We start from the raw sequence: 20,398 nt of genomic DNA, 5'->3' as shown, positions 1-20,398 counted from the left end.
TCTAATTGTCAGAAAACAGTTTACAGATTTCATTGGAATATATAGTTTTTGGTTTAAACTAACTGGGCCAATAGGTGTTTTATTAGCATATTACATTTTGGCCACTTCGAGCATCCGTACCGTAATTGTCAGAAAAGTTGCGCATGAAAAGTCAAACCGCACCTCGTCAGAAAACCGTAGTGAACAGTAAACACTGGGTTGCTCCGCCGTTTGTGTGACAACAATGGATACGAGCTAACCGTGCGGGGGTAATGCGCAGATAATTTCCACAGAGGCGCGGGCAGGTTGTCAAATACATCACCGAGAGTCATCGCACGCACCGGGACTGACCTTTCAATTCCTGCTTCGCGACTAAAGGGCACCGGGTAAGTCGAGTGCTAAAAATGCTAACGCTAGCTAACGGCAGCACACTAGCTAGCGACGTAGGGTGGCAACGTAGACAGCTGCTAGCATTGACTGTTAGCAACGCAGGCAGAGTTTATCGTTGACTTGAATGTTATTAGGCAAATGCTGTTTTATTCGTCAGCACACTTTGTCTCTAAGACTTCCATGTCTTTTGAATATACTTTACTGAAACATATATCACTTCCTGCTCGTTAGTCCAGCTACAGTGGACGAGAGTCGGGCTCCTTCCTGACCCGAGTTCAGCTGGTCATAAATTAAAGATACCTTTAGTATTAGCTGTTTAATGTTATCTTAGATACAAGGGGTTTAGTTTGGTTATTAGTCAACACGTGTAACGTAGCAGTGATCTGTTGTGAGACTGTGCAGATCGTCTCCCAGTGCTGGTTTATCTACTGGTCTGAGATTTACACCTTTCCCTGTAACCTGACACTGAGATTTGTCTTTCCACGTGAACGTAAACAGCTCGTTTAACACTTTCCATGAATACTCGGTGGTGTGAGTGAGCAGCTGCAGAGATCCATCACCTTGGGTCTCGGACATCACCTGCTAACGTTTGCTTTCTCACCATCCTGCAAACATTTCAATTGAGTCACCGTGGTTTCTGGGAAACACAAATCAGAGTAGTTCCGGGAACAGTCCTAACATTTGTGTGCACAAAGCCACGTTTTCATAGTTGCAGTATCTAAAGTAGTGTATCTAATTATACTGTGACTTCTATACGTCTGACAGGAAGCTGTTTTTAATGACTAGTTGACAACATACAGTTGTACAGTTATCAGACAGCGAGCTGACCAGGGCTGTGGTTTGTGTGTCTTCATTCTGTAGACAGCTATGGGTGGGTTGGGAAACGTGCGTCGTGCAGGAAGATCCCCCCCTTTAATGATCGGGGCTCTGATCGCCTGCATACTGGTTCTGGGCTTTAACTACTGGGTGTGCAGCTCCCGCAACCTTGAGCTACAGGTGAGTGAATTGATTTATTTTTTATGTTTTTCTGTGGTATTCGAACCATACTGAACATTTCAAAATATTCCCTTCTGGTATTGGTACTTTTTTTTACATATATTAAAGGCCACTGGAGTTTAGCATCATAAGTTGAATGGAGATGAAACATGTTTTTATTATTAACTGATTCTGTTGGTGCAGACCATAATTTTTTATTTTAATAAGGTTTCATGTTTTTTAATGTGGGATGGCCTTTTTGCTCCCTATTAAATTTCCTTATCCAACTTTCAGAGTAGCAGATACATTTTTGAAATATTCTTTCATGCAAGTCACTATAAATACTTAACCTAACCCAGGGCCAGGACCTTGATAGTTTTGTATTGCAGAACAGGAGTAGACTAAAGGCTCAATCACACATCTCAGCTGTTCTCTGAAGCATTTGTGGCCTTTTTCTTTCTTGGGTGTATGCAACATTAAGACAATTTTTTTACTTTATGTTATGTCTTAATTAAAATGTTCACATACCCAGTTTCTAACAATGTTCACTAAACAGAACGATTATTGTTTGTGTTCTTTTCTGTCTAAATCTTATTGAGTTGAGCTCATGTAGAATAAAACAGTAGTAAGTGGTGTGATGTGTCCTTACCCTCTGTGTCTTTCTGTGCGTGATTCAGACTAAGCTTTATGAGATGGAGGGCCAAGTGCGACGTGGAGCAGCTGAGCGAGGAGTATCAGAGATTAAGAAAAATGAGTTCCAGGAGGAGATCCAGAGACAGAAAGAGGAGATCAGCCACCAAGAAAGTCTGTTCAAGAGACAGCTGGAAGCGTTAGAGATGTCCTGCAACCAAGAGAAGGTGCCCACATACACCCCTGGGAGTGAATATTAAAATATTGCCTATGAACTACAACCACAATTGAGTTTGGGGCCTATAAACAGTTATTTTGCTTACTTATTGTAGTGATCCAGAATAAACTTACAAATTAAGAATGACAAAATTGATGATCATGATGAATATTGATAATTCATTAATAATTGGTAACTTTGCTTTTAGGACAAACTGCAGGAGAACATGTCCTCTTCTGCCAAAATAACACAGGAACTCAGAGGTAAGTGTTGACATTTATCCTGTTAAATCCAAAAAACAACAGCAGACAGATCTCCAAAGAAATATAATAAATGAAATAAATAATATTCTCATGTGGCTCTTTTTGTCTGGCTTATCAGGTCGGGTGAATCAGCTGAATGAAGAAGTGGGGAAGCTTCAAAAGGAGCTACAGAGTTGCCAAGGCAACATCAACACCCTTAACAGCAAACTCACTTATGACATGTAAGATGAATTTATCTGCATTTATAGTAATGCAGGTCTTGATTACAATAAATGACAATAATCACGATTAATCATGAACTCATAATATGAATTGACAGAGTGAGTGCAGTAAACATATTTATTTTATTCCTTTGTTAACATGTCTGTGTGTGTCTGTGTTGTTCAGGACCCAGTGTCACTCTCAGGTCCTCTCCCAGAAGGAGTTGTGTGATGAGAGAGTAGCAGCTGCTAAACTTGAAGTTCAGAAGAAAATGGAGAAGCTCATCAGCTCTCCCTCAGTCGTCTCCTTGCAGGTGAGTTGTATTTTCTGTTTGATAGGGAGCCATGTGACGTTCAGGGTCTTTTCACAAGGTTTGAATCAGAGCGGTGGATCGGTGCGGATAAAGCCATATGGAAATTATAAACACACCAATCCTCTGTTAAAACCCTGTTAAGTGTAATGTTACACCTACATTTATTTGCATGTGTTTGTAACACAGGAAGCAGCACATCTTGCTGGGTGATGTTGTAACCGGCCTCCCTGACACCACTGCTTTTTCTCAGTCAAGATAATTCTCTACAGTTTGTTGACATGCAAATGAGAAAATGGAGTTGATGTTTCATCTTTGTGTAAAGTAGAATGTCGCAAAATCAGAAGTACTGGAGCAACGTGTTCTGTAAGGCCCCTCTCTATCTTGAGCTCTTTATAATGAAAAGATCCTTTAGAATTGACTGGGTTTTATGTTTCCTACTTTTGGGATCGTTGTTGAAAAGCTTTTCTTTTGGTTACATAAAGGCATTTGGAGTAAATTGAGATTTCCTCCTCAGCTGGAAAAAACAAAGGATCGAGCCGGAAAAGTTGACAGACCCGTTCTGTCGTTGGCTGACCCGGAGAAGACATCAACTGTTGTGAGCCACACTCCAAGTGTCCCTCGGCCCAAAGAAAATGAACCAACTGAACTACTGACTAATGAGATTATTGTTGACCAAGGTAACAGTGAAAAATGGATGGCTCAGTGTTCTTAATGGAAATCTGACACATAAAGCATGCATTTACACTAATATGTATGTGTAGGTACTGTGTTTATATGTTAAAGCACACTTTGACTACCAGCTGTTAATCCTCACATTGCCTCATTATATTCCAGGTTCTGATGACCCTGTTCCCTCAGTGAACGATGTCTCGAAAGAAGAGCTCCAGTCGGTTCCCTCTGCTGCTGCAGGCAAGCAGGATATTATACCACCACTAGAGGGAGCTGTCAAAACAAACGAGGCAGGGACAGAGCCCAGTAAACTGATGAAGAATAATCTGACTGAGGATGAAGACATGGAGTTGATGGATGTTCATGAAGAGGGCACTCAGACAGAAGGTAAAGAACTCTGAGAATAAAACACATTGCTAACAGAAGGGATGGAGGCTTTTAAATCACATTAGTGTCGCTTCTTACATTTTCACAAACAGATCTGTCTGAGACAACCCTATGTATATACGTGCATAGTTTTATGCCATCAGGGACCATGTATATCCAACACTCTCATTTATGTGTGTACATCCGTCTTTAATGTGTACTACAGCTGAGATAGCATGACAAATCGGGGTCCGCGCTGCCTTTTTCACAGAGGATCAGCAGTGACAGCCAGTTATCCCTAACACTATAGACCGTCTCTGTGAAGAAGTTCTTAATTTGTTATAAATTCAAATGTCGTGTGTTCTGAGGTAGACCCTGGAATGGAGGGCATGCTGATTGGCCAGGGAAAGGTCGATGAGATGCCTGATGGTCAGAAATTGGAGCCAGAAGAGTATGACGCAGACAAACCCATTGTGGGTGGAGCTGATTCCAAGAACCAACAGCAGATTAGACGCTCAGAAAATATCGGTACGTTGGTTTATTTTAGCCTCCATTTTGGGGTTTATCACTGCAGTTGACTGTTTGAAGGCCGTAGATAGAGTTTGAGTGAATTGTTCTGTTTCATAGACAAGGACATGGAGGAAGAGCTGGCTGACTATAATGGCGATGATGAGAACGAAGGGGAATTTGAAGCAGACAAACAAGCAGAACTTGCTCAACACTGAGGTAAACACTGAGATCCTCCTCAGCAACATGTCATACATCATAGGGTCCTTATCTTCAGGAGTTGTTTGCCGAGATCAGTCGGATCTTTTTAAGCTACCTTGAGAAGTTCTAATTAAATGAATTATCTGGTTTAAGGACAAATATACATATTTATATAGTTTCACATGTAAGATTTTCCAGTTGAGCCCGGCTCTATCACCACCTGATAAGCACATAATACTGGAACTGGACTGTTGTTTTATAATCTATATATTTTCATATATTTTAGTCATACCTCAGTTGTGCAATATGCAGCCATCAAGAAACAAAGGTGAAATGGCACTGAGCACAGTTCCATCCTTATGTCTATAGAGGCTTATATTGTTAGTGTCGTAATGTTTTTGTTTTATTCACAAACTTTCTTGCAGAGCTGGTGTTGAAGAAGGATCCCGGACGTGACATCAGGAAATAAGACATGTTTTACACGTCAGCAAATTCCCACCATACAGGTTAATGCAGCCCTTGAAACACAGTTAACACAGAGCAAATCCCAATGTAAAATTCTACATGAAAAACTTGACGTTCGTTATTTTTATCAGGATTTTCTTCTTGAATTGTCTTATTTATTACCTTGATCAGAATATTACATGCTGTCCGCTAATCATCAATTCGTCTCTTATTGGAGGACGAGTGATTGCAACTTCATATGTAGTTTGCAATCAATGACTGTATAATGATGACACTTCACTGTTGTGCTTTTGGAGTGGAGTCTTGGTATCAAAGTTATGCCCATACATTTTCATAACCATCCTTAGTTAAATCCCAGCCAGTCAAAAAGTTTTTGACTGGCCAGTTTTTTTTTTTTTACACTTGAACATATATCAGATGATCAGTGATGGCAACTTTTCTCGGCAAGAAATTGGTCAATTTAAGTCCAATGCACTAACGTTGATGTGGTGGAGTTTATGATTATACGGCAGCTGCCATGTCCTCTATCTATATATTGTCATTAGTTGCAGCTTCAGTCAAATATACATGGTGTCCATTTATATGCCCTTCACTGTACACATCAAATCCTGCTATGATGCAGACTGTGCTCACATTAATTCCCTGAACTGTAGGTGTCATTACATTACATTTCATTAAGCTGACGCTTTTGTCCAAAGCGACTTACATTTTTAGAACACTAAATTTTTTTTTTAGGGGTTCAGTATCCTGCCAAGGACACTTAGGCATGCAGATGGGAAAGAGTGGGATTCGAACCGGCAACCTTCTTGTTGCAGAGCACCCGCTCTATCCCCTAGGCCACACTCCCCATAAAAACGCTTGGTGATTCTAAGTAGTTTTAAGAATTGGTTAGTTTTGATTTCCGGATTAGTGTTTCCGGTGTGTTGTGTTATGTTCACTCTTTTATGACTGTAACTTGAAGATGATGTTAAAGACCCTTATAGGGTTACTAGTTGTCAAATACTGAAGTCATTTTAAATGATCAGAGTGATCCCATTGACAGAACTCCTCCTTCAGGGGGCGTCGTCTCTCCCTGAGGTACAACAGCATCTTTAACAATGCCTTAAGCTACTCTTGTACAGTCTCTCATAGGAAAGATGCTGACCTCATATCAGCATCTTTCAGAGCTGAAATGCTCTAGTCAGAGCATTTCAGTTAAAGAAAGCTAGGATATGCATGTAAAAAGCAGCAAAAAAAGGAAACTTTGGGGTCATCTTGTTGTCCTATGTTTTATGTCCAGATTATTTTCTAATTCCCATAAATCTTCAGACATTGTGAACTGGTTTAATAGACACGGCACAGAACAAATGAACAAATTCCCCATATGGTTTTATATGCTCTTGTGTTTTCAACGTACTATGTTCTGTACATTTTGATCATGAGCAATCCCCTCTAAACGTGGCTAATCTATTGCCTTGGGATCTTTGCTTTTATTCTCAGATCACGCACAGTGACAAGGTTGAATGTTTCTACGTAAGACACAATAATAAATTAAAATTTAAGGAATAGTTTGGAACATCTGGACAATAGTTTATATTAGATCGACAATCTTACTTTATTATGACGCATGCCTTATTAAATCCGTGTGCACCAGTTTTCCTCTGTGATCATTTGCTTCTGTGCACCTGCTAAGAGGTTTGTCAGTTCTACTTGTTGGATACTGTTTCGTCTGTCGATTAGTCTGTTGATTTGTCTGTGCTTTGTTGAGAACATGAACAGCCATTTGTGAGAATTGCTGTAATATTATGAAGGACATTTCCCTGAAGTAGGACCAGTGTGTTGTGCGTTCATGCTCCTGGAGTCCAGTACATGTGAACTGTTCAGTAGCTGTGCTAAAATGTATTCATCTGCTCAACTTCAAACTGCACTAGGCTGGAAATTGTGTGTGTGTGTGTTTGAGCGCAAACACAAACTTATATTATGAAATCATAATCAACAAAGTTGGATATTCTATTGCCTTGTATTTTATCTTATACGGGTTAGAATATTTATTTTTGTTTCCTGCTTAATCAGAGGGGGTGGCCTCCACACTGTTTTAATCGTCATCATTTCCATAACACACTGACTTATCAACAGTGTTTAACATAGTGGAAAGTTATCTTCCTAGATAGCTGTTAAACGGTTCTTGGAACACAGAGGGTTTGTTTAACTGTCGGTACAGATCAGCTGCAGTGCACCTGACTTGGTCCAGGTGGGAAGGATCGAACTAAAAGTTTAACATTTGAAGTATTTTATCAAAATCCCTTCTGATTTCAAAATGCAGCCGTACAATGCCTAGTTTTGAAGCTCAATCCGCTTTAATGAAGATGAATGAACAGAATATACAGTTTATGAAAACTTTAAATGCTGGAGAACTCGTTTTCTGTCAAGATGTTATAGTACATTCTTTTATGTACATTTACTCATGGCTTCATGTAAGGCTTGACGACCTGTGCAGAGTCTTTCTGGTTGAGTTATTTATTATATAGTAACGTTTCCCAAACCAAAAAGCAGTGGTTTATAATTCGAAACTTTTTCCAGAGAGTGTCCTCTCAAATGTATACGACTGGTAGAATCAATGCTATAAACTTTACGTTTCTTTATGTTTTTTTTAACGATTTTTAAATTTGGGCCTGCTCGTCACAGTAACAATATATATAATAGAACTTCTGAAGAAAGATTAATTATTTAATCAGGAGAAGGAGAAGTTCCCTCATACAGACAGGAGGTTACAGGGAAACCCTTCGTCCTTAACAATGCACTGTCGCAGCAACATCGCCCAGGAAAATCTCCATGAACTTCACTCCTTTTGTCTAAATCTTTCCCCACTTTGGTTGATTCTGGAGACGTGTGACATGTTTAATTCTATAATAATTTTTTCAGAGTTACTGTTATTCATTGTCTTGACTGCTTTGGCTTCTCAATTGTGTAGAATCTTACATTTTCTGAACTACATGTCTGTGCACCTGGAGAGAAAAAATGTTTTATTATTTTTATACATTGGATACACTTTTTTGTTGTTCGATTGAATTTGTGTAAATGTTAATTTTATTCTGTACTGCTGAACAAATTTGTGAAAGATCTAAATAATCATAGGCTTTATTGGTGATTGAGAATAAAGATTGTTTTTATTACCACTATCAAGGTGTGTGTGTTTCATGTGGAACTTACTGTCACGAGGATTCTTGCAAATGAAAATATCATTTGGTTCAAGTGTTCACGAGCCTTTAAGACATTATCCAGATGTATGTCACTAGGAGATAGGAGAGAAGTACAGTCAAAGGAGAAGTGATGATAGTGTGTAGTATTTGTATAGATACTGTACTTCTCTCCACTTGTGACAGTTGAAGCTTCATCTTATCAATTATTTAAAATATGACAGTTGTAGCTAACACCAGAGAACAAAGAGAAAAACTGAATTTAAATTCTAGGCTAGAACAATAAAACGATATAAAGCTCTGGTATTCTAAAGTTACAATTTAAAAATATTTTGCTTTTAAAACTGAAAGCAAAATGAAGATAGACACAGTCTATGCAATTTTTAATTGGATGACTTGCAGCTTTTAATTACTGTTCTGCTACATTTGCATTCTACAAATGTACAGATATGATTTCAGTAGCTTTTTACGAGTCATCATGAACGTGTCCCAAAATACTGAGCTACTGTCTCCTCTGTTCTTAGTATAAGGCAAAAAGGACTCAAGGCCAACCGTAGATATAATTAATACATTTATGTTGCATATTGACTTAACAACACATTTACATGCTCCTATAAATCATTTGTAAAATAAAACAGCATTATATACCCTAAGATCTTTACTAACATTGGTGACATTTAAAATATGATCTCTGGTTTTGATATTGATGGTCAATTAATGAGGTGCTCTGACCTTGCTCTTCCCGTTCAGAGGATCATACACTGTGTGGTGTGAGTTTTTCAGTACACGCCGTCCCGCTGTCCAAACCCTCCGCTCGGCCCACCCCATCTGTCCATCCCATTATCATAACAGGTCAATGAAAGGCCATGAAGACAGAGGCTTGGGGAGGGATCTGATGAAGTCACATCTGACCCGCAGTATATAGAGACGAGGGATGAGTCAGAGAGACACCCGAAGTCATCCACAACCAGAGGGACCATGAAGCTCAGCTCTTTCATCCTTTTGCTTCTTGCAGGTAAGTTTGTTTTCATTCTGCTTCAACTAAAACACCCTAATATTTCTAAATAGATGTTATTGCATCTAATTCTGTCATATGTGTAATTAAGTTTTTGTTGTGCAAAAGTTAGAATGAGGTAATGAAAATCAAGCTTCGAAGCTGACAAGTGTGCCCTCTCCTCTGCTTCCCCATGTCAGCTGCTGCATCAGGGGACATTGAGAAGAGGGTTGTTGGGGGTAAGTCCTGCGAGAAGGACAGACAGTACCATGTGCAGATTGATTCTATTCAGCCGGGAAAGTCCTGTGGCGGCTCGCTGCTCAACACGCGCTGGGTCATCACTGCTTCTCACTGCGCTGAACGGTAAGAGACACATGCATCCTCCTGTCAGTTAAACATTTAAATGAAATGCATTCATATGAATTTGGCTCTTCACCAAGTTGCGAAAACTCATAAATATTAGTTCACTAAACATGCCAGATTGGTCTCGTCGAGATCCATTGTTTGTATTTTGAGAAATCTATGAAAATGTTTAAATAAAATATAAAATATATCTTATAGAAAATTGATCCACACCAAAGCTAAAATGGGTCTTACTTGGGTCATGTCCGTCCCCTCCACAAATGCTTGCAAAATCAAACATAACCTGGTTGGTGGAAGTATGGATAGAAAATTAAATAAGCCAAATCATAAAAAAATGATTCCAATAAAAAAATATTTTCATGTTTTCATTAGTCACATTAGTCATCTTATCTTATTTACCTTTTCTCCTGCAGGGCAGTGAAACTGAAACTCGGTCTGAACAATGACGTGGGCATGTTCACGAAATTAGGGTCGTGGCTGAAAGGAAAGTCTAAAAAATTGGAGCAGGTCATCCAAACCGAGAAGCAGTTCTCTTACAAAGACGAGGAGGGGAACGCCCACGACATCATGCTCATCAAACTGGGCGAGGACATGTCTGCCAAGCTGCCCACCATCAGGCTGCCCCCCGCCGGGTGCACCAAACCAGAGATAGGCCAGCAGGTTGAGATCGGAGGCTGGAAAGCCAAGAAGTCTGACATCTTAAGTGAGCAAATAAAACTAGGATACTTGTTTTAGATTTATAAAGATAGAAGTCACTTTTCTGAAGATTTATCTTTGAAATCCTCAGGCAGCATACTGCCCAAGAGCCTGAAGTGTGCCAGCACAGACATTTCCACGTGTGGGGAGAATGATAAACCTGGGGATAAATACGTCAGCAATGAAGAATCCACCATGTGTGCCTCTAGGCCGGGGGTGGAGACCTGCTTCGTAAGGAAACACTTTCATTTATTTTTTACACATTTCGCCATTTTCTAACAGAATTCCTTTTGTTTTGTGTTATGACCAATGTGAAATTCTCTCTCTCTCTCTCTCTCTTTCAGGGTGATGCAGGCTCAGCTGTGGAGTATAACAACATCCTACATGGGATCGTTGTGAGCAACCCTGTGGATAAGTGTGCAAGCACTATCGTCATGGCAAACATCTGCCACTACAGGGAGTGGATTGAGAAAACCATGAGGGAAAACCCCTGAGTCGACCTCACACACTTACTCAGAAAGTCTAATTAAAATGTCTCAAATCTTCTCATTTCGAATCAATATCACCTGACAACTTACTTTTATTGCATTTTACTTCAGATTTCAACTGGAAACTTGACTGGATTTTGCATTGTGCAGGGAAAATAGACTTCAACAGAAGCCAGCACATTGGGCCTCATTCACCGACCGTTCTTAAGAGGATGTTTCTTCTTAAAACAAACTTAAGCTGTGGGTTTTTCCAGAGATTCTGACATTATAAGAACAGAATCTTCTCACACTGTGGGGAACTCTTACACATACTTGACAACTGAAAGGCTTCGGTAAAATAATCAGTTATTGTGTTTTTTAATTCTGCAGTTAGGATTTAAATTACAGATTTCAATGAACGTGCTGGATTCAATGCATCGTTTGTTTGTGGTATTTATGTCCACTGCAAAATATAACTGCAGTCTCATGCCCTTTTTTGGGAAGACAAGGCATTCATCAATAAAAGAACACAGATGCAAACAGTTTAAAGAACTCATGAATCTGACATTAAGTTTTCTTAGGAAATTCTAAAGAAGATATTGCTGAATGAGGGCCATTGTTCTTCAGTGCCTTTACAACCACCAGTTATCATCCATACTTCTCTTTACAGTTCTGATTGTATGCTTCGTTTAAATCCCTCTTTTCTTTCCTGAACTCTGTCTGTAAAAGCAAATTGTACCCATGAATAAAATGGGGTGTGTCCCAGTTCACAGCGCAAGTTTTTGTTTTGTTATCTCTTTCAAAGTATATTTGAATGTCAAATGTGACAGTTCAACTTCTCCCGAGTTATGGTTAAACTTTAACTTTGTATAGTGCGTAGTGTCAAGTCACATCACAGAAGAAAAGAAGTACAAAGCCCCACAGTTGTATCTATGAGCATGGACAGAAAAACTGAGAATTGCATATTACTTTCTTATATAAAATGTAACACTACTATTGACTACTCACCTAAATAGAAATTCTGTATTTATGCATCAGGCTTTTAGTAATTGTTTTTGTGTCCTTGAGCACTGCACCATAGATATTGTGATGACCACTACCGACGGTTCAGGGTGACTGTTGTAAAGCGTTATTATAACCCATTTAAAATTCTTAAACAAGGACTTACATGAAAGATTAATACAAAACTGAGATTTCATTTTGCTCCTGAGAGGTGAGAGCTCCAGATCTTCAGTCCTGTGGGGTCAGCGGTGGATTGAGGTGAAATGATTTCTAATTGATTTTCTTTCTTGCCCTTTTTTTCCCAATTCGACATTTTAATGTTCAAAGGATGATTTTTTTTTTTACTTCCCTTTGCACTCGTGAAATCATGAATGTTGTCGATGATTGCAAATTGTCCAGTATTCACAGAAGACAGGTTCTGGTGGTTTTTATAGGATTTAATGATATGCATCCATTGTCATTTCAGCATTATTTTCAAGCCATAACAAAACTGTTCAGGAGGCAGCTTATAAAAAAATCCCATTGGCCAGTACCTCCTTGTGTCTGACGCACACACACACACACACATCACACACACACAAACACAAAGAGACTTTCACAGATGTGGATATACAAACACTCCTTTGCAGTATCTCACTCATTCACACACACTGTTCAGACATGGGCTGGATCGGGGCCATTGCACACTTGTTCAGGTACGGCTGATGCACGGTGACGTCATCGTGTGATGAAGAGCAGCATCAGATTATCTTGACGACAGGGAAATACTTATGGGCCGAGAAGTCAAACTCAGGGAGCACCTGGGAACAGAGAAATGTGTTTTCATTTCTCTGTTCAGACAGTGTCTTAATAACAAGTAACAGATATCGAACCGATCACAATCCCCGGTGATTAAACACCACTATAGACACATGACTCCTTTTAAAAATATAAAGCCATCAATTCAGAATTCAAACCTTTTTTACCACTTTGTGTGGCATTTGTATTGACTGTAACAATGAAAGTGAATAATAGTAATCCAGTGAATGTGTGTCGTGTGTTACCTTTGTCTCCTTCTTGTGTCCCCCAGCCAGCAGCTTCATAACCACTATGTTGGGTTTGGCCACCTTCAGTATACGGTTGACCTGTTATTGTTCATTAAAAGCTGGTTACTGACCACGTAGAATGTAAGAAGTAACTTCATGCAGACAACAGTTGGTACAATACAGCAGAAAACATACTGTGACCCCATAACACATGAGGAAATCTATTAAGGAAAAGATTCATGTTGAAGAAATTTGTTCTGAGGAATTTCAAATCACCAAAGAGCATTTTATCTTAAGATGGTCTCATTTACTGACCTCTGGATCTGGGATGGGCACATTTTCTAAGATGAGCTTGGCCTGTTGAAAATGTTTGCTGGCTGCCAGGTAGAGGTCAGCCGGGCCTGGCGGAGGATTATATTTCTTCAGATCGGACATTTCCTGGAGAGGTCAAGGGCGGGAACAAAGTCAGAAAGAAAAGTCTAACAGAGTATGGATGGGAGGTAACAATGATGAAATAAAAGCAAGGGATGGAGAAAGTACCTTAAACTGGATGTAGTGCACAGGTGGGGGGGTGACCACACTGTTGAACGGGGCGAAGCGATGCTCGTAGCGAACCTGCTCGCTGTCGAGCTCAAACTGAGGCTTAGGCACCTTTCCGTCCATGTCCAAAGCTACCATTGTCTGGAGAGAGAGAGAGACAGAGGCAGAGAAAGAACAGATTAAATCTCTGTGTGGCAACAAAGGGGAGTGAGGAGGGAATCATTAATCCATGCCTTACCTTGTACATGCCGGCACACATGTTCTGGTATGCCTGACTCATGGTGATCTCCTTGCTGAGAGGGCGAGCTGCAAAGTTATCCCAAACATATCAGTATCTGCGCTGACACCAACAGGAAGAAACCAATTTGACATAGAATGGGAGGATGATGCAACAACATGTACTTTTCTTCTTCTTCTTGGTCTTTTTGCTGCTGCGTCCTTTCAGTTGCTCCTCCATAATCCGCTCCTCTGCCATCTGAGAGGAGTCGGCTCTGCTCAGAGTGGACATCAGCCACGCGTAAAGGAACTCTGAAAGGTACCTATGGTAAAAGAAAAGCATATTCACAGATAAACAAAATACACGTGGATGATGTTGAGATTTAGGCTTCATCCATACTACTGCACCTTCTTTTGAAAACAGCATTTTTTATAAAACTAAAACCAACTCTGTCCACATGCTCGTCAGGGGGTCATGTGATAAGAGCCTGATGAATCAGCGAAGGCTATGATGTGACTGAAAAGTCTCAATCAGCTAGCGGTTTTGAATGTCTCCGGCATTTCCAAATATCTTAACATTGTTTCTTTCCCTCCAGGCTGAAACAGAGCGCCGCATTTTTAAACTAAAACTGGGAGAACAACATTTCCAATCTTCTCAGCTTGCAGCTCTAAAACTCCAGAGTAGTATGGACGTAGCAGAGTTGATGCATTTTTCAAATGAGAATGTTGTAGCATGGATGTGGCCTTAGTGTGTCCTGACCATTCAGGCACAAAGAAACGCGTGTGCTCCTACCAGTAGATGTAGTAGTACTCATGCATGCTGTAAAGCTCCAGTTCAAAGCCACTCAGCAGGTACTGGATCATGATCCTCAGGTTGTGGTAGAGGATCCAGGTGCCAAGACAGGCGAGATGCTGTCGCTGAGGCTCAAGTTTCATCAACAGGCCATGCAGCGCCGCGTCCACCTTCTCTGCCTGTAAAGCACAGAGGAAGCAATTAGCAGCTGATTCCAAAATGATAAAATCAATGTCCCTGAAGTGAATGAATGGAATCATATGTTTAAGGTGCAACAGGTGAATTATTATGGACCTCAAAGTTTCTTATCCAAATCTAGGCTTAACTTGTTTGGCACAAAAAGTGAAAACAGTGTCGTGTTCAAACTGTATGAAAGGAAAAGTGAAGAAACAGCTGTAGTTCACCTCGTCCTGCAGCGTGGCAAACTCTTCAAGAATGTGACCCAGCTTGTCTCTCTGCCGAGCTCGGTTGTGTCCGTGGATCTGGATCAGACTGCAGAATGGCTACGGGGAGAATGGATATATATTTTAAACTATAAACTTTTATCGTTTATTAAACTTCTGAAAACAGCCCAAAACGTGCACAGAGGTACTGAGGTATCAAAATGGATTTAACTGCAGCAGATGTGCAGATCATATGGATAAGAACAGTAAAGGGGACGTACTCTGGAGCAGTGTGTGACAAAAGAGTCGATGTAGTCCTTAGCCTGGTGGTTGTTAAACAGACAACACCTGGGGAGACACACACACGCACACACATGGTCAACAGAAAAAATTGAAAAACATGACCGCGATAACAACCTAAAGGGGTTCACAGGTTTTTTTTTAATTTAACCAACGACACACTTACTTGTAGGAGAGGACAGGAGGGCTGACAAAGTATCTCAGAGCATCTTTAATCATGTCCTGCATCAGGTGGGTGCCGAACACTTTCTTATTATCTATCAGGAAAGTAGTCTGGATATGCAGGAAAGAAATTTGTTAGATTTTCATATACTGGGTTTTAAAATAACATCAACTTTTATAATACTGTTTGAAACACATGTATAGGATCAACCACAACAACATGTGACACATTTCAAAGGGTTTCTCTCGGATCAGAGAGACAATAAGGCGACAACTCTGACGAATGGATTAGAACAACAATCGTTCACTCACTTGAAGCAGTGATCTGGAGAGCACACATGGAGACTGCTCACTGAACTCACAGAAGAAGTCCTGATGAAGCCACAAACACAATATTCTTGTTAACAACTGCATGTCTTAATCTTTTGAATATTATTTTTTTTATACGTCTAAGAAATACTTTTGTCTATGTTTACCAGTATGCCATGTAGGTTGGTGGTGTTGATCACGTCGCAGACAGTCTTGATACGCTCTATAAGTTTGCTGAAGTAAGCGATCATGTCCTCCCTCTTAATAATCTTGGCGTAGCGAGGAAACGTGGGCGGCAGCAGTCTCTGGTTGACCAGGGGCTCAAAGCCCATCATGATGGGGTGGTCTGCAGCCGCCACAGAAAGAAACACACAAAGGTTAATAAAGGTCACATTTCATAATCATTAAGCAATCTTGTCTAAGAGACTCAAATAAATGGAGTCAAGTAGAACAAGAGAAACAGCTGCCATGACAACATATTGACTAGATTGCTGGAGAGCAAGTATATGTATAATATGTGCACATTTTCATTATGATTTATATTTCGTTTATTTTTTTTATTTTCCAAACTGAGATCCTACGCATATGTATGCATGTGTGTTTGTGTTACCTCCTTTAGTGGTGTCATTCTGTGACTGGATACCGTGCTGAATACTAGAATGGATGGCTGATAAGAGGTCAGCTGCTTGGACCACAAGCTTCTGGGCCTCACCCACTGAGCTGGTCTGATAAAAATTCAAGCACAAACAAATAATACAAAAATGTACATTACTGTAAGTACACAATACAATTTTATGCAAGCCGCTTCCATACTAAGTATCAGACAGACACAGATGTCAGCCACTTATTCTGTCACCGTCTTGTTTTTGTGTGCATTACCTCTTTTTTGGTGAAGGCAATCAGTGCAGTCAGTAGAAGGCGTGTGAACTTGATCCTATTGAAAAGTGCCAAGTACTGCTGATGCTGAAAACAAACATAGACTAACATTAAACAGGCATGTAAATATATACAGTTATTATAACAATAAACACAGCCTCGTTTTTGGACTGATTGTTTTTCTTGTTTGCTTTATTTTTTTTTCTAAAAAAAAAAAAACAGATGGAAATTCCCTAGTAGAATCTCTAAAGGTCGCCTCAGGCCCACACGCTGAGTGATGGAAGATGGGAAAAAAGTAATATAAACAGAGACAGAGAAGAAGGCGTCCATCTTTGTGTGGATCCAGTAGAAGGCTGTGACAGAGCATTGACATTGTTTGATTTACATCTCACATCCTATTAATTTTATAATGAAATTGCCGTGTTTAGCTTTTGGATGCTCTAAATGCTTCTCCATAACCATGACTTTAACATAAAAACAAATGTAAAAAGATAAAAACAGACATTGAAGAATGATGCCACTTACCTCCAGCTCAACCTCTGGCTCCCGCTGCTCACCCTGTCGAATGCGCGTGCTCTGAGGGAGAAGAAGATAAACAAGGAAGGATATTCAGAAAAGCAGTTTATGTGTAGTAGTTCATTGAAATGGCAAAGAGAGAGTCTGTGGTCAACAACAATTACCTTAACTTTTCTCTGTAACTCATCTTCCACATCTTTTAGCATACCTGGTCAAATGAACACATCAGAGAAAGATGACATCAGCTACTGTATCTTTGTTCTTATGAATTGAAATGTATTCATCTGTAATGGCATCAACTGTCTACTTCATACATGAAGCTGTGGACTTTGTCACAATGCAGTACTTGTACCTGTCACCCGCAGGTCTGTAACATTATTGGCCATCTTGAAGCCATAAGTCATGGCCTGGAAATCCTCCTGTGGAAAAGAGTGAGGCAATCAGATATTGAACTTTTCAATATCTAAGTTCTAAGTCATGACCTGTTACCATAGTAATGCTTTTTAAATAATTCATAAAATAAAGCCTTCCATTGCAGTGTCACCCATGCAAAGGCCCAGTTAAATACTGTAGAAAGGTGCTTACCTCCTCGAAAACAGCAGCCTTGTTGACTTTCTCCCGGGCAATGTCACACACTTTCAGGATGCCCAGGGCAAAGGATTTGAGGGCTGGCTCCTCGATCAGGTCCGGGTTATGGACGTAAAGACACGTGAACACAGTCTGTGCCAAAGAGTGACCCTCAAGCCATGTGATCTAAGTATATACATGTTTAAGTAGACTCATTAGCAGGACCTCCCACAGTGGTGCATGTGCCTGTAGAGGAGAGCTACTACAACACAAATCACCCTCTTCATGGTTTCATCATAGGACAAACCTCTAGCATTATATATTATTCACAAAAACACACTGACTGCATGTTGATGAATTCCCAACAGATTGGCATAAACAAAGGCTTTCATTGTTTACGAAAGTGAGACTCACCAAACAACAGAAAGATGTGTCTATGATCCCAATGAGTTCAGGAAGACGGAGGTCTTTAACCTTGATGACACCTTCCTAAAATCAAGAGAATAAAACAACAGCGATGTTGATTTAACTGTTTACTGTGAAGAAGAAGGCCTTCTCTGCTGATTACTGGCACTTAATTGGTTTACATTGGACAGTGGCATGGTACCTTGATAGCTTGTTCAAAGTTGAGAACTTTCCTGTTGACCTGGTTTCCAATCATTCCTGCATCCATCTTAGGATCCATCATCTCTATGGCTGACATAGCCTCAAATAGACCAAACCTGCCACCACAGCAAAGATTAGAGTATGTTTTAATGTGTAACTCTTAGATTCTGAACAGTAGTAACATTACTAATTATAATACTGATAACTCCTGCAGACATTAATATAGTTATAAATGAAAAACCATGTTGACCAGTGGTTTTAACTTGTTTCTGGCATGCTTCCCTTCATTAGCCGTAAAAAAAGGCTTAATAATAAAACAAGCATGTTGGCATCAGCATAAACTCTCGATTGTTTTCAATATTACATGAAATATTATCATTAAACCTAGTTTCATTCCATGTTTTCCCCTTGGGTTAGAGTAAGGGTCCCAGCTGCACCTCCCAACAGTGGCTCTATGCTCCATGTTTGAGAACCACTGACTTTTCACTGAAATCTATTATATCGACTCTAAGTTGTTTATTAGAGGACAAGCAGAGTGACTAACTTCAGCTCAGAGGAAGATATTTTTTTTCAGTGAAGTGGTAGTTTACTCACAGTTTGTCATGAAGCAACTCCCCAAGGTTCAACTCTGGATGATTGAAGGAGGAGGACAAGGTCAGAGGAGAGTAAGAACACATTATTCCCTTTGAAACATGTAACTTTACACTTGTCTCACACGCACGCACGCACACACACTTTACCTTTGCATGAACCCTTGAATTCATGTGTAATATCAACCCAGTTGGCATTGTTTCTCATCTTCTCTGGGATGCCTAACCCCCAGCCGCCATCATCATCCTCTACTGCTGACTTCATCACCATGGTGACTAATGAAGACAGAGAGAACCAGGACACAGTGTTCACAATATTATAAAACATTAGCAATGACATCATCGCGAGTCATCAGGAAATATACATTAACGTACACACAGTAATTTACTGCTTCAGTTCTTCCACGAGACATACCACCAGTTACTTTCTAACTTGGGTTAACTTTCTGTTGAGTGACCCTGCATTAAACTGGCCACGTAACTGGTACAGGCAGCAAACATGGTGAGGCTTTAAAATCCTCAAAAGTTATAATATTTCCAATTAGCTGGATATAATGAACCATTCTTAATATCAGGCAGAAATAATAGCTTCTCATTTCCCAGCAGTATAATCTTGAATGCAACATTTTGCTATATTTTCCGCTGATAAATAAGAACAAACCTACATGGTTTATCATTTCCTACATGTTTCTGTATATTCTGAGAAACATCTTTTCACGTGATAATAATTCACAATAGCAGACTTGACACACATAGCATCATCCTGCTCTGTTAACACACATGAGAAGTTAGAGCCTAAAAAGTGAACATTTCACGACTGAGCATCCTGCACAGTCTCAGCCTCTGAGTGACACCTCATTTATAAAAGGTATATTTACAGTGTAGAGTGTGTTGCACATTTATCTACCCTCCCCAAATGCTTTTAAGCTTATATTTGAAAACTGAGCTGGGCGATAACACACTGACTGAAATCGACATGACCTGATCACATGCGAGCAAAATAAAGATCATAGGTTTAAATGCGAATGAATCATTAGCATTAGTATCTGAATCCGAGCTAAAACCAAGCTAAATGTCCAACAAGCACACAACATAACCGGTCTGTACTTTAACAGCCTCCTACTTTCACTCACACCAGTACACCCAGGTCACCTACATACGATACACAATTTAAAAACAGTCGAGACATGTTAGCTAGCTACCATCAAACAGCCTGCTAACAAGCTAGTGCTGCTCATAGTGTACATTTCCTGTGAACAAACCCTGAATATCACCAGTTTAACACGTTATACAATTGAATCAGGTGCACACGCAACTAACGGTGTTATAAGACAGTCACAATTCATTGTGAATTGGCACGTACCTCAATATCTTGTATTATTTGTTGTAGCTAATCAAGACCTTCATCGAGCACTGTGAGAACCGGCGCATAGTTTTGACGTCAGCAGCCGCTGTCAGGTCAACACGGGAAATGTAGTCCCAGTGTGACCAGAAGGAGCTCAAGCCTCCTAATGGAGCGGCAACAGCGTGAAACCAGCGCAACGGGTCTGTAGAACTGCGTTAAAGATGCATTTTGGTGAACTTTACGGCGCCGGCTGTTCTTTCTGGGGCCTCTCCGCCCTCGTCCTGTCTGCGCATTGA

The 20,398-nt window shown here is 40.1% G+C and overlaps 3 protein-coding genes across 3 annotated transcripts; 2 read left to right on the top strand and 1 right to left on the bottom strand.

Moving 5' to 3' along the window:
* Positions 1-152: 152 nt before the first annotated feature.
* Positions 153-8,334, top strand: golm1 (golgi membrane protein 1). The gene is made up of 11 exons (XM_062381837.1): positions 153-365; positions 1,231-1,365; positions 2,022-2,201; positions 2,400-2,454; positions 2,573-2,675; positions 2,842-2,968; positions 3,483-3,645; positions 3,803-4,024; positions 4,376-4,531; positions 4,631-4,729; positions 5,137-8,334. Exons 2-10 carry the CDS (start codon positions 1,237-1,239, stop codon positions 4,726-4,728), a joined length of 1,233 nt encoding a protein of 410 aa, XP_062237821.1. The 5' UTR covers positions 153-365; positions 1,231-1,236; the 3' UTR covers position 4,729; positions 5,137-8,334.
* A 952-nt stretch (positions 8,335-9,286) lies between these two features.
* Positions 9,287-11,643, top strand: LOC133942909 (trypsin-like). Its single transcript, XM_062381836.1, has 5 exons — positions 9,287-9,367; positions 9,547-9,709; positions 10,123-10,412; positions 10,497-10,636; positions 10,750-11,643. The coding sequence occupies exons 1-5, from the start codon at positions 9,331-9,333 to the stop codon at positions 10,897-10,899; spliced, it is 780 nt and encodes a 259-aa protein (XP_062237820.1). The 5' UTR covers positions 9,287-9,330; the 3' UTR covers positions 10,900-11,643.
* A 651-nt stretch (positions 11,644-12,294) lies between these two features.
* Positions 12,295-20,257, bottom strand: naa35 (N-alpha-acetyltransferase 35, NatC auxiliary subunit). The gene is made up of 23 exons (XM_062381835.1): positions 20,121-20,257; positions 18,908-19,033; positions 18,762-18,795; positions 18,169-18,283; positions 17,976-18,050; positions 17,580-17,747; positions 17,347-17,413; positions 17,159-17,202; positions 17,004-17,054; positions 16,482-16,565; positions 16,213-16,327; positions 15,770-15,948; positions 15,606-15,665; positions 15,298-15,404; positions 15,113-15,179; positions 14,853-14,951; positions 14,449-14,627; positions 13,842-13,978; positions 13,678-13,745; positions 13,440-13,580; positions 13,215-13,337; positions 12,918-12,998; positions 12,295-12,674 (listed from the first exon to the last, which is right to left on the bottom strand). Exons 2-23 carry the CDS (start codon positions 19,026-19,028, stop codon positions 12,615-12,617), a joined length of 2,175 nt encoding a protein of 724 aa, XP_062237819.1. The 5' UTR covers positions 19,029-19,033; positions 20,121-20,257; the 3' UTR covers positions 12,295-12,614.
* Between the last annotated feature and the right edge of the window lie 141 nt (positions 20,258-20,398).

This window comes from Platichthys flesus, chromosome 3 (genome assembly GCF_949316205.1).
Source record: "Platichthys flesus chromosome 3, fPlaFle2.1, whole genome shotgun sequence".
NCBI lineage: Eukaryota > Metazoa > Chordata > Actinopteri > Pleuronectiformes > Pleuronectidae > Platichthys > Platichthys flesus.
The sequence above is the reverse complement of the archived record's forward strand: the minus strand, read 5'-3'. Positions and strand labels throughout refer to the sequence as shown.

Bases quoted from the DNA above. Each gene is read 5' to 3' on its own strand.
- golm1 (XM_062381837.1), top strand. From the start codon at position 1,237: ATGGGTGGGTTGGGAAACGTGCGTCGTGCAGGAAGATCCCCCCCTTTA. The intron at 2,676-2,841 runs GTAAGATGAATT...TGTGTTGTTCAG, and splicing joins AGCAAACTCACTTATGACAT to GACCCAGTGTCACTCTCAGG. The intron at 3,646-3,802 runs GTAACAGTGAAA...ATTATATTCCAG, and splicing joins TGAGATTATTGTTGACCAAG to GTTCTGATGACCCTGTTCCC.
- LOC133942909 (XM_062381836.1), top strand. From the start codon at position 9,331: ATGAAGCTCAGCTCTTTCATCCTTTTGCTTCTTGCAG. The intron at 10,413-10,496 runs GTGAGCAAATAA...TGAAATCCTCAG, and splicing joins CAAGAAGTCTGACATCTTAA to GCAGCATACTGCCCAAGAGC. The intron at 10,637-10,749 runs GTAAGGAAACAC...TCTCTCTTTCAG, and splicing joins CGGGGGTGGAGACCTGCTTC to GGTGATGCAGGCTCAGCTGT.
- naa35 (XM_062381835.1), bottom strand. From the start codon at position 19,028: ATGGTGATGAAGTCAGCAGTAGAGGATGATGATGGCGGCTGGGGGTTA. The intron at 17,055-17,158 runs GTAATTGTTGTT...CTTCTCCCTCAG, and splicing joins AGTTACAGAGAAAAGTTAAG to AGCACGCGCATTCGACAGGG. The intron at 13,338-13,439 runs GTACTTTCTCCA...TGACCTCTCCAG, and splicing joins TGCACTACATCCAGTTTAAG to GAAATGTCCGATCTGAAGAA.